We start from the raw sequence: 13,321 nt of genomic DNA, 5'->3' as shown, positions 1-13,321 counted from the left end.
CTCTCTGAGCTTGACTTATTTCACTTAGCATAATCTCTTCCAGTCCCAGCCATGTTGCTACAAAAGTTAGGTATTCATCCTTTCTGATGGAGGCATCATACTCCATAGTGTATATAGACCACATCTTCCTTATCCATTCATCCGTTGAATGGCATCTTGGTTCTTTCCACAGTTTGGCAGCCGTGGCCATTGTTGCTATGAACATTGGGGTACAGATGGCCCTTCTTTTCACTACATCTGTATCTTTGGGGTAAATACCCTCCTGTCACCGAGGGCACTTGGCGGTCTTCCCTCCTGAGGCTGGGCAGCAAGGGGTCTGGTGCCCAGGCTGGCTGAGCAACAAAACAAAATACTCAGCTGCCTTTGGACCCACTCATAAGTCCCCGTATAGGCCACTTAAGAGACAGCTTTGATATGACTGAACCACATTTCAATAGTGACAGAAAAGAAATGAAGTATATACAGTATTTTACTTTATTTTTAAAGATTTTATTATTGACAGAGACACAGAGGGAGGGAATACAGCAGAGGGAGTGGGAGAGGTGGAAGCAGCCCCCCACCCCCAGCAGAAAGCCCGATGTGGGGCTTGATCTTAGGACCCTGAGATCAGGACCTGAACCCAAGGCAGATGCTGAATGACTGAGCCACCCAGGCGCCTCCAGTATTTTATTTTTAATGGACATCTTTTTATACGATAATGTTATAAAAAAATGTCTAATCCCATAATAGATCAACTTCTGGGCTACAAATTCTTTCGATAAAATCCAATATATAATTTTTATCTGTGTCCACTTTGTATGTATGTTATTTACTGAATGGCTGTCGAAATAAATTTTGAATTGGGAAGATGGTTCTGTTTGTGATTAGGAAGACGTATTTCTCAAAATGTGTACTCTTCCACATTCCATAAAGCAAATAAAATCATCATGGTTTTAAGAATTTTGTGTTAAACCTGCTCTCTTTTATCATTGTGATGACATTAAGAAATTTTTTGGAATCACTAGAGTGTACACCTGAAAGTAATATAACACTGCATGTTAACTGGAATTAAAATAAAAACTTAAATTTTTATAAGTAGACAGATATACCCTTCCAGATATCAAAATGTATCTTAAGTTTCCACAAATTACACGGTTACTAATGGCTGAAAGGATAGATGAATGAATGGGGCAGAGAAGAAAATGCCAAACACCCCAATATGGTGACATTTCATATTAGTAGGAAAAGGTGAATCATTCATAAGTGGTGAAGAAAGACCTGCTATTTATTTATTTATAATGGTATTAAATACTAATATTGATAATTGGTAATTTTTGATTTTCATATGATCTATAAATCTAATAAAATGAAAAAAATAATTTCATTTTTTATTTAATATAATGTATATGAAAATATATCATATATAAACATATGATATATTTATGTATAAGATATAGAAAATATATATTATTTCATATATAAAATACATAATGTACAAAAATAAAACTGTTCCTGTTTATTTGAATCCTGAGCTTCCTTTGGCTTAAAGTTTCTTGAAAATCAGAGTGAAGAATTACTTAAAAAGAATTCTTCATTATTTTAGTCCTCTTTTCCCATAATGCTTTCAAGAACTAAAATTTATTTAAATGCCAACCATGTGACTAGAACTGCAGTAGAGCTGTTGTATGTATATAACATTATTACATTTAACGTAAGGCACATTGATTGTGTGATGCCCCACCATTTTGTATACCAATAAGAAATCTTAAAAAATTCTGCCAGTTATAGTTGTAAGACATTTTGAATTATAAATCACATTCCAATGTCAGAGATACTAAAAGGTGACAAAATGAGCCTCCTAGAATCATTGATATGTAGTATTCTTGTGAATATTTAAAACATATCTGAGAAGTAGGCATAATTGTATCACTTTACCTAATGGGATTTGTACAGTAGTAGCAATAGTAATAGTCATAATAATAATATGTAACAAACTTTGCATAGATCCTCATTTAAGCATGGTGACGAGGTCTTGTGAGATACCTATTCTTTACTTTATTTTTATTAGTTTTTAGTAATCTCTGTAGCCAACATGAGGCTTGAATTCATGACCCTTGAGATCAAGAGTCACATGACCTTCAAACTGAGCAAGGCAGGGAACATGAGCTAACTGTTTTTATCTCCATTATTTGATGAGGAAATTGAGGATAAGGCTGAACCATAACTATTAAGTTTAAATCCTATCCCAGGTTGAGCTGAATCCTGAGGTCACGCTCTACCTAGTCAGATAGCCTGCTCTTTTATTAGTATGGTGAATGATCACTAATAATTATTGTACTTTCTTCAAAAGAAAATGAAATCTTTGTTTTTGAGTCAAAGGAATAAGATGCTATTTAATGTTTACAATTTCATAAATTAATTGCATGTTTTGAAATCGTGCACTATAATTTCCTAAAACATTCTTTCACTTTCATAGGACGCCTCTCCATCTGGCCTGTACCATCGGCCATGCTGACATGGTAGATTTTCTTGTAGAGAGGAAATGCAAGCTTGACCTCTATGATGGAGACTATAGGACTCCTCTAATGAAGGTGTGTGGTAGCAGCTGTGTCTGCCTGAGATGGATTTGATTTAATTACTTAGAATGAAAATTTATTACAATTAAATGTAACTAATTGGTTGTAGCATGCTTGCTTTAAATTCCCAGAATTTACACTCTGTTTCTTGGGATACTACTGACAGGCTGTACAATACCAGGAAGAGGCATGTGTAACTACTCTTTTAGAACATGGTGCTAATCCAGATCTTACGGATAAGTTTGGCAATACTGCCCTCCACTATGCTGTTGCTGGTGAGAACACATCAATAGTAGAGAAGCTGATTTTATACCATGCAAATATTGAAGCAAGAAACAAGGTACGTCAACATTATTTATAAAGTATTTGAAATTTTAAAATATATATATATATAATATATTTAGCTACAAAACATTTATTTACATATTTATTCATATATGTAATAAATAATAAATACTGAATTCTATCATCAAGTCCTATACCATGGAAACAACTCCAAAGCCAGGGCAGGGAGGACTAGAGAACGATGAAGCCCACGGAAAGGGCAGAGTTCTGTTTCCCAGCCACTCTTCCACCCCAGAAGGAGAATCTTCCCATTAGTGTTTGGGAGTGGATGGTGGGCTCAGAGCCCACAAAGGCTTGAAGGCCTGAGGGGAGTGAGGTGATGATGGAGTCTGGGTGCTGTGCAGGGACTTAGGAAACGGGTGCTGCTGGGAAGGGGTGGGAGACCATGACCCAGTGGGGTAACTTGGGTGAGTGCGAGTGGGAGGAGAAAGCAGCAGGTTGCAGGCCCCGGGCACTCCAGGCCCCAAGGTTCTGAAGATGAGAGCAAGGGGATCGGGTCATGACATCCTCCAGGGGCATCTACTTGTGCTCATAGCCACTCTGCCTGCCATGTCCCGCACTGGGGTCTCCCATTTCACAGAGTAGTTCCTGCTCAGCATTGTGTAGGTCCTCAGGGGGTAGTAGCTGTGCATGGGGAGTCGAGGGGGACCGCACTCACTCTTCCACTTGTTATTTCTTTGACATGTCTTACCTCCTACCACTGCCCTTAAGGAAGCACTGTTGATTGACATAGATAGGGTCAATTTTTCATACATAGAATCTCGAGCATTCCCTGAATGAAAATATTTTGAAATAACTTCATTGTCTAAGATTTCACTTTATTTTTATTTTTTAATTTTTTTTTCTTGAGCTTACTTTTTGGAAATACATTTTTTTAGGGACTGTAAAGAAAGAAAGCAGGAAGAAAGCACATATGCAGACTTATAAGAAGAGAAGCATGTTCTTCACATAGCAGGAATTTTTCTGTCTTGAATTCTAACCCAAGTAGTAATTCTGAGTAATTTTACATGGAATATGCCTTATTCTGCTCTAAGACCATGATCTAGTTATAGGGATAGGGAAGTGATCTATGTTTCTATGATTCAGTTGATATTAATACTAGTCTTTGATACATTTTCATTCTTAAATGCAGCAATTATCTACAATTGATTATAGTTATTAAGTTTTTGTTGACCCAAGTGTTGGTTTTCTTCAAGTTTTGAAAGAGGCCAGCTTTGGCTAACAGTGCTGTAAACTGCCAAGTCAGTTATTCGAAGTTTTAAGATTTCACCTTAATGAACTTTTTTTAAAGAAAGATCTTATGTATTTGAGAGAGAACGTGAGAGTGAACACACATGAGTAGGGAGGAAGGGCATAGGGAGAGGGAAAAGTAGGGGAGCCTGATGCAGGGCCAGATCCCAGGACCCCAAGAACAGGACCTGAGCCAAAGGCAGACACTTAACTGACTGATCCACCCAGATGCCCCACAGCTGCTCTTTTAATTCAGAGTCCATCTCCTTAGTGACCCATTTGGAGCAAGAGTGCTTTATGTTGACATCTGGGATCCTGATACCATTGATAGAAGAGAATCAAGCATGTTGGTATAACCTGGAGAAAAGATTCACCTTTACTGGAAAGCTCTCAACACTGTATCCCTGAAACTCTAATTCTGAAATGTTAATATTTGCCATGAAAGTATTGTCAAATGGGGATAAGCAAATTTAAACTGATTTCTTTTGCGCTAGAGATAATGTGCAGTTCTGTAATATTTCTCAAACATCGAGGATCATTGAATCTTTCTATTGAGGCACAATCCTCACCTTCCAGCAAGTATATGTTCTTTGGAATATAATTTAAGAAACACTACTCCGGAGATAATCATTTAGGCTGTTAACTCAGTAAAAATACTTTAAGCTTTTACAGCTATGTTTTAGAGTTTGGAGATACAGAGATAAAATATAGTCCCTTCCCTCAAGAAGCTCTTGATTTCGATGGGTGCAATAAAATAAGTGGAGTATACAGTGGTAAATGCTGTGATAGAAGCCGAGATTCTTGGAACCGGTCAATGTTTGAAGTAAGATTTGGAGAATGACTACAGTTAATCTGTTGAAGAGGTGGAGGAGGGCTATTTAACTTAATTTAATTTATTTTATTTTTTTCAAAAATATTTATTTATTTGAGAGAGTGAGAGTGGGAGAGAGACGTGAGCAGAGGGGTGGGGCAGAGGGAGAAGGAGAAGCTGACTCCCCACTGAGCAGGGAGCCTGACGTGAGGCTGGATCCCAGAACCCTGGGCTCGGGACCTGAGCTGAAGGCAGACCCTCAGATTGAGCTGCCCAGGTCCCCTGAGGAGGGCTATTGCCAAGTGAAGGAGCAGCTGGTGAAAGAGGGGGGTGGGGGTGGAGGTGGGGGTAAGGGTAGGGGCGGTGGGAGGGGGTGGGGAAGACAGAGGGCTGGGGAAGGTGGGGGGTTGAGAGTACTTATGTATGTGTTTAAGGTTAGAGGATCCTTTATAGGTTTTAAAATTCAGTATGGAAATATGTAATTTTGTAAATTATAAATTGGTTTTACACTTTTACAGGTCGAATTCACACCGTTTTTACTTGCTGTAAATGAAAACAACCACAAAATGGTGGAATTGTTAATTAGAGAAAAAGCAGATGTACATGTGGTTGATAAGTTTAAAAGGTACAGTAGTTGTTGTTGTTTTTTTTAATCTTATATTGTTCTAGGGTGGTAATAATTAAGTCAGAAAGATTAACTTAATAAGAAGAGGATTAATTTATAATTACATAGTGAAAAATGTCGACATGTCATCAGTTAGGCAGAAATCAATTATTCTGATGGGGCAACATGAAGAACAGTATACGCAAAATTTATATTCTTTCATATTATTGACTGATGTGATCTGCAGTCTTTTTTTTCTGCCATATGACTTTATGTTAGCTAAAAGGGTTTCATATTAGTTTTATTATAAAGTGTGGACTCCTTTTATTCTATGTCACAATATTAAACTTCTTAACCCTTTTATAGTATTTTTTAGAAACTTCTACTTCATATACATTTTCTTTAAAAGATGCATATTAAACATAAATAGGAGTTGTTTTATCTTTTGGATGACTCCTTGCTTTAAATTTTTTTGTAAAGAATACTGATGTTAGATGATCCCTAAGTGATTATTAATTACTATTACCAGATAGGGTGGGCTTATCATCCTTTTTCATTATATATATATATATATATAGTTTCCATTGGTAAGGGTAGAAGGATGAAATATAACTTTAATCGAGTAAATTTTTCTTTTTGTGAGGACAAATCATAGGTTGATGATAAAGAGAAAAGAGATGGACTTTAGATAGACACAAGACTAGGTTTAATTCCTTTCCTACTTGCTGGGTATGTGACTCTGGAAACATTACTTATCATCATCAGATACGTTCTCTGATATGCAAAGGAGGATAATATATCCTTCAAGGGTTGTTGTGTGTAAATAATATCTTATATATATAGTATTTAATTTAGTGCCTAACCATGCTTATTTTAGTACCATTAACTGCAACTATGACTCTTTTATTACTGTTAGTATGAATGCTGTTATTTTAAGCCTGCAAGTAGATTTTTTGTTTTTTTATTTTTTTATTTTTAAAGATTTTATTTTTTTGAGAGAGAGAGAGAGAGAGGGATGGAGCATGAGCAGGGGAAGGGGTTAGAGCAGGGAACCAGATGTGGGGCTCACTTCTAGGACCCCAAGTTCATGACTGAGCTGAAGGCAGACGTTTAAATGACTGAGTCACCCAAGCACCCCTGCAAATAACTTTTTTTAAAAAGATTTTATTTATTTATTTGACAGAGATCACAAGTAGCCAGAGAGGCAGGCAGAGAGGGAGGGAAGGCAGGCTCCACACTGAGCAGAGAGACCAATGTGGGGCTCGATCCCAGGACCCTAAGATCATGACCTGAGCTGAAGGCAGAGGCTTAACCCACTGAGCCACCCAGGCACCCCTGCAAGTACCTTTTTATACAGACCTGTCCTTTAGAAGGCTTGGAAGTACACTGAATCAGCTTAAGGAAAAAAATGGGGAATTCTTTTTTAAAATCTTCACTCATTCAGTTAAGTGACCTCAGCATAGTTTCTTGTTCATCAAATGACTTTAAACTAGCAACTTCTACTATCATACCCAGGTGGGACAAGAGGATTCTTTTTTGTCTTTTAATTTTAGCCATGGAGGTAATTTACAAAAATAAACACTTGAAGTTGTTAATGGTCAATTCTGTACTGACAGGAAAGATATTAACCTGGTAAAGTATATGAAATTTGCTGTTTAGATAACCCTAAGTTCCTAAGGGTGAAGTTATGTCTCTGTTATTTTAGAACAGCCCTCATGCTTGCTGCACCTTCTAAATCTCCAGATATAGTCAGGCTTCTTCTTCAGCAAGGTGTTAATACCTCTTCTCGAGATGAACGTGGATGGACGGCAGGAGACTATGCTCTTTTTAGTGGGTCTGATGGGTAAGTGTTTACATTAAAATGTTAGTTATTACTAAAGTGAAGTTTAAAATAATTGAACTCTTAGTTCTTATGTAACAGATGAGAGTTCGTAGTTTGATTCTGGCAATTTTGGGGCTGCAGTGAGTTAGCCCATGTCACTTGCCAGAAACCAAGACAAAGGCTAGACTAGTCAGCATTAGAAATGAGTGCAGGATTTTTTTTTTTTTAATCTCAGGACTATCGAGACCTTTATCTTTAGGGATCCTAACTGTATCTGTTTCATTCCAAGGATAACTGTTATGCATGGGGTACAAAGAATGTTACATTTGTGTGTTTATTCCTTCCTGCCTCCCTCCCTTCCTCCCTCTCCTCCCTCCCTCTCCTCCTTCCTTTCTTTGTAGATTTCATTTATAATTATTTCAGAGAGGGGCAGAGTAGAGACAGAGGAAGAAGCAGATTCCCTGCTGAGCAGGGAGCCAGACGTGGGGCTCAATCCCAGGACCCCAAGACTGTGACCCGAGCTGAATGCAGATGCTTAACCAAGTGCCAAGTGAGCCACCTAGGTGTCCCAACATCACCTTCCCCCCCCCGCCCAACTAGTTACTTGGGTCCTGAGATGCTCAGTTTAGTAGAAAATCCTATCCTTTCCCTTGACGGTTATCTCCTATTCTTTCCCCTTTGAATTATCCAAGAACCTAAGGAGTTCCCTAAGCCAAAGAGACCATCCTCTTTCTCAAGTCATTTGGAAGGAAAAAAGGACATTCTTATCATTCCCTTGTTTCCTTTGATTCTATTGCTGCAATATTGCTGTGTGGTGCCATGGTGACTCAGTTGGTTAAGCGACTGTCTTTGGCTCATGTCATGATCCTGAGGTCCCAGGATTGAGTCCCGCAGGTGGGCTCCCTGCTCAGAGGGGAGTCTGCTTCTGCTTCTGACCCTCCCCTCTCTCATGTTCTCTCTCTCCCTCTCTCATTCTCTCTCTCAAATAAATAAATAAATAAATATCTTTAAAAGAGAAAGAAAGAAAAAAAAGAATTAATTTTTTGAAAGAGAGAGAGAGAGAGAGCAAGAGCATGAGCATGAGCAGAGGGAGGGTTTGAGTAGGGAGCCAGACGTGGGGCTCAATTCCAGGACCCCAAGATCATGACGGAGCTGAAGGCAGACACTTAAATGACTGAGCCACCCAGGCACCCCTGCAAATAACTTTTTATACAGACCTATCATCTAGAAGGCAATTTTTTTCCCTGTAGTCTGGTTATGATTGACCTTTGCTCCCAGGAAGCCCTTGCTGATCCGCATTCTCTGGTCTTCATGGTGACCCACAATGAGACTTCAAAGTTACAACATTTTTTAGTTTATGACATATGCTTATATGCTCAGCTGCTATTCCAAGGCACCAGCACCCTGTTCTGGCCGCCAGGCCCCCTGGCTTTAGCCACACACACCCTTCCCTTCACACTCAAAAGCCTTACATGAAGCCCATATGTTAGTGCAGACCTTCATAATGAAGTACCGCTTGAGGATTTTCCTTGTCTATCCTGCTAGCAGATGATAGCTGGGACCCTTCTAAGATGTTAAAGAGGTTCAAATAATGCTACAGGAAGAGCCTGGACTTTCCTTTCTCCTTTGTTACTAGGCCTGTATCTCAAGCCTGATTTAAATCCCGCAGAGTGCCTTTTCTTATGAGGTGATGAAAGGTCTCATACTGACCTTCCCAGAGTGGTGGGCATTACCTTTCCTGAGAGGCCATGTTTGGGTATAATATTTCATTAAATCCTCTTAACAACATTGTGAAATAAGGCAGTAAGATGCCTGTTTTATAGAGGAAGACTTGGAGACAGAGAGAAGTGGCTCCTCCAAGAGCAAATAGCTGTGATTATAGTTAGGACCACTGAGTTCAAAACATGTTCCATTATGGCAAGCTAACACTACTAATTGCTAAATTACTACTTCATGACTAGTTCACCTTACTTTGAAGTATATAAGGTAATTTAAGTTTTGATATTAGCTCTGATATTATTTCAAATACACTTATGAATTTGATATATTTGGTAAATGTTTTTCATATCAGTATTAAAATAGTAACATTGTTTATCACCCTTCTTATATGTAGCAATCACCAAATAATTGCCAAACATACAGAAGAAAGACTTAAAAATTTTTCGCAAAATAACAATCCAGGTAAGAATTTTCAGAGTGAAGTACTTTTCGTGGTCACATAGATGAAATCAGAGTAAAAAAGTTTTGATAATGAAAGAATAGTGGGAAAAAAAAAAACCAAAACCGTAAGTGTAAATTGTTAAGTTCACTTTCTTGCTTTCTTTCTCCCACCTCTTGATTTTACTTATTTGACACAGATAGAGAAAAAGTGAGAGAGTACAGGCAGAGGGACAGGGAGAAGCTGATTTCTCACTGAGCAGGGAGCCCAATGTGGGACTCAATCCCAGGGTCCAGGGATCTTGACCTGAGCTGAAGGCAGATGCTTACCCAACTGAGCCACCCAGGGGCCCCTATTTTTTTTTCCTTTCTTAATATCTTTCTATTATTTTTTAAATTTCTTTTCAGTGTAACAGAATTCATTGTGTAAGCACCCCACCCAGTGCTCCATGCAATACGTGTCTTCCATAATACCCACCACCTGGATCCCCCAACCTCCCACCCCCTGCACCTTCAAAACCCTCAGATTGTTTTTCAGATTCCATAGTCTCTCATGGTACATCTCCCCCTCCAATTTCCCTCAACTCCCTTCTCCTCTCCATCTCCCCATGTCTTCCATGTTATTTGTTATGCTCCACAAATAAGTGAAACCTTATGATAACTGACTCTCTATGCTTGACCGATTTCACTTGGCATAATCTCTTCTAGTCCCATCCATGTTGCTACAAAAGGTGGGTATTCATCCTTTCTGATGGAGGCATAATACTCCGTAGTGAATATGGACCACATCTTCTTTATCCATTCATCCATTGAAGGGCATCTTGGTTCTTTCCACAGTTTGATGACCGTGGCCATTTCTGCTATGAACATTGGGGTACAGATGGCCCTTCTTTTCACTACATGTGTATCTTTGGGGTAAATACTCAGTAGTGCAATTGCAGGGTCATAGGGAAGCTCTATTTTTAATTTCTTAAGGAAACTCCACACTGTTCTGCAAAGTGGCTGCACCAACTTGCATTCCCACCAACAGTGGAAGAAGGTTCCCCTTCCTCCACATGCTCTCCAACACACGTTGTTTCTTATCTTGGTAATTTTGGCCAGTCTAACTGGTGTAAGGTGGTATCTCAATGTGGTTTTAATTTAAATCTCCCTGATGGCTAGTGATGATGAACACTTTTTCATGTGTCTGATAGCCATCTGTATGTCTTCATTGGAGAAGTGTCTGTTCATGTCTTCTGCCCAGTTTTTGATATGGTTATCTGTTTTGTGTGTGTTGAGTTTGAGAAGTTCTTTATAGATCCTGGGTACTGTCATTTGCAAATATCTTCTCCCATTCCTTGGGTTGCCTCTCTGTTTTGTTGACTGTTTTCTTTGCTGTGCAGAAGCTTTTGATTTTGATGAGGTCCCAAAATTTCATTTGCACTTTTGTTTCCTTTGCCTTTGGAGACATATCTTAAAAGAAGTTGCTGTGGCCAGTGTTGAAGAGGTTACTGCCTATGTTCTCCTCTAGGATTCTGATGGATTCCTGTCTCATGTTGAAGTCTTTTATCCACTTCGAGGTTATCTTTGTGTACGATGTAAGAGAATGGTTGAGTTTCATTCTTCTACATATAGCTGTCCAACTTTCCCAGCACCATTTATTTTATTTTTTATTTTTTTATTTTTTTAAAGATTTTAATTTATTTATCAGATAGAGAGAGAGGGAGAGAGAGCAAGCACAGGCAGACGGAATGGCAGGCAGAGGCAGAGGGAGAAGCAGGCTCCCTGTTGAGCAAGGAGCCCGATGTGGGACTCGATCCCAGGATGCTGGGATCATGACCTGAGCCGAAGGCAGCTGCTTAACCAACTGAGCCACCCAGGCATCCCTCCCAGCACCATTTATTGAAGAGACTGTCTTTAAGCCAGCATTAACCTGATCCCCAAAGCTGGCAAAGACCCCACCAAAAAGGAGAATTTCAGACCAATATCACTGATGATTATGGGTGCTAAGATTCTCAACAAGATCCTAGCAAATAGGATCCAACAGCACATTAAAAAGATTATCCACCATGACCAGGTGGGATTCATCCCTGGGTTGCAAGGATGGTTCAACATTCGCAAATCAATCAATGTGATAGAGCAAATCAATAATAGAAGAGAGAAGAACCACATGGTCCTCGCAATTGATGCAGGAAAAAGCATTTGACAAAATCCAGCATCCATTCCTGATTAAGACGCTTCAAAGTATAGGGAGAGAGGGAACATTCCTCAACTTCATAAAACCTAACTATGGAAAACCCACAGAAAATATCATCCTCAATAAAATAGAATAAAAGCTCAATAATATAAAAATTGAATAAAAGCTCAATAAAATAAAATAAAAGCTCATAGCCTTCCCGTTGAGATCAGGAACACGACAAGAAGGCCCACTCTTACCTGTTGCTAGGACTTCTAATACTATGTTGAACAAGAGTGGTTCAACATAGTATTAGAAGTCCTAGCAACAGCAATCAGACAAAGAGAAATAAAAGGTATCCACATTGGCAATGAAGAAGTCAAACTCTCTCTCTTCGCAGATGACATGATACTTTATATGGAAAACCCAAAAGACTCCATCCCCAAACTACTAGAACTCATACAGCAATTCAGTAATGTGGCAGGATACAAAGTCAGTGTACAGAAATCAGTGGCTTTCTTATACACTAATAATGAAAACACAGAAAGGGAAATTAGAGAATCGATTCCATTTACTATAACACCAAGAACCATAAGATACCTGGGAATAAACCTAACCAAAGAGGTAAAGGATCTCTACTCAAGGAACTGCAGAACACTCATGAAAGAACTCGAAGAAGACATAAAAAGATGGAAGACCATTCCATGCTCTTGGATAGGAAGAATAAACATTGTTAAAATGTCTATACTGCCTCGAGCAATCAGAAAGACATTCCGATTAAAATTCCACCAGTATATTTCAAAGACCTGAAGCAAATAATCCTAAAATTTGTATGGAATCAGAAGAGACCCCAAATTGCTAAGGAAATGTTGAAAAAGAAAAACAAAACTGGCTGCATCACATTACCTGATTTCAAGCTTTACTACAAAGCTGTGATCACGAAGACAGCATGGTACTGACATAAAAACAGACACATAGACCAGTGGAACAGAGTAGAGAATCCAGATATGGACCCTCAACTCTATGGGCAAATAATCTTCGACAAAGGAGGAAAAAATACACTGGAAAAAAGACAGCCTCTCTCTCTCTCTCTTTTTTTTAATTTATTTTTTATTTATTTTCAGCATAACAGTATTCATTATTTTTGCACCACACCCAGTGCTCCATGCAACCCGTGCCCTCTATAATATCCACTACCTGGTACCCTGACCTCCCACCCCCTGCCCCTTCAAAACCCTCAGATTGTTTTTCAGATTCCATATTCTCTCATGGTTCACCTCCCCTTCCAATTTCCCCCAACTCCCTTCTCCTCTCTATCTCCCCATGTCCTCCATGCTATTTGTTATGCTCCACAAATAAGTGAAACCATGAGATAATTGACTGACTCTGCTTGACTTATTTCACTTAGCATAATCTCTTCCAGTCCCGTCCATGTTGCTACAAAAGTTGGGTATTCTTCCTTTCTGATGGAGGCATAATACTCCATAGTGTATATGGACCACATCTTCCTTATCCATTCATCCCTTGAAGGGCATTAGTATCTTTCTTTATAGTCCAGTATTCAGAATTATTTAAGAATTTAAATACTGTCATGAACAATAGGAACAAAGCCATGAGAGAGACCGGACTCCAGGAAATAAAC

At 38.9% G+C, this 13,321-nt stretch overlaps 1 protein-coding gene across 1 annotated transcript in view; it reads left to right on the top strand.

Moving 5' to 3' along the window:
• LOC116593634 (ankyrin repeat domain-containing protein 26-like) overlaps positions 1-13,321 on the top strand; it is a gene marked incomplete at its 3' end in the record, with an annotated part of 95,151 nt that overhangs the window by 5,800 nt on the left and 76,030 nt on the right. The window contains exons 2-6 of the mRNA XM_032347901.1: positions 2,456-2,570; positions 2,722-2,895; positions 5,460-5,566; positions 7,251-7,388; positions 9,481-9,548. Coding sequence (XP_032203792.1) covers positions 2,456-2,570; positions 2,722-2,895; positions 5,460-5,566; positions 7,251-7,388; positions 9,481-9,548 — 602 coding nt within the window. The remainder of the gene's footprint in view (positions 1-2,455; positions 2,571-2,721; positions 2,896-5,459; positions 5,567-7,250; positions 7,389-9,480; positions 9,549-13,321) is intronic.

The sequence above is a fragment of the Mustela erminea genome, chromosome 6 (genome assembly GCF_009829155.1).
Source record: "Mustela erminea isolate mMusErm1 chromosome 6, mMusErm1.Pri, whole genome shotgun sequence".
NCBI lineage: Eukaryota > Metazoa > Chordata > Mammalia > Carnivora > Mustelidae > Mustela > Mustela erminea.
The sequence above is the reverse complement of the archived record's forward strand: the minus strand, read 5'-3'. Positions and strand labels throughout refer to the sequence as shown.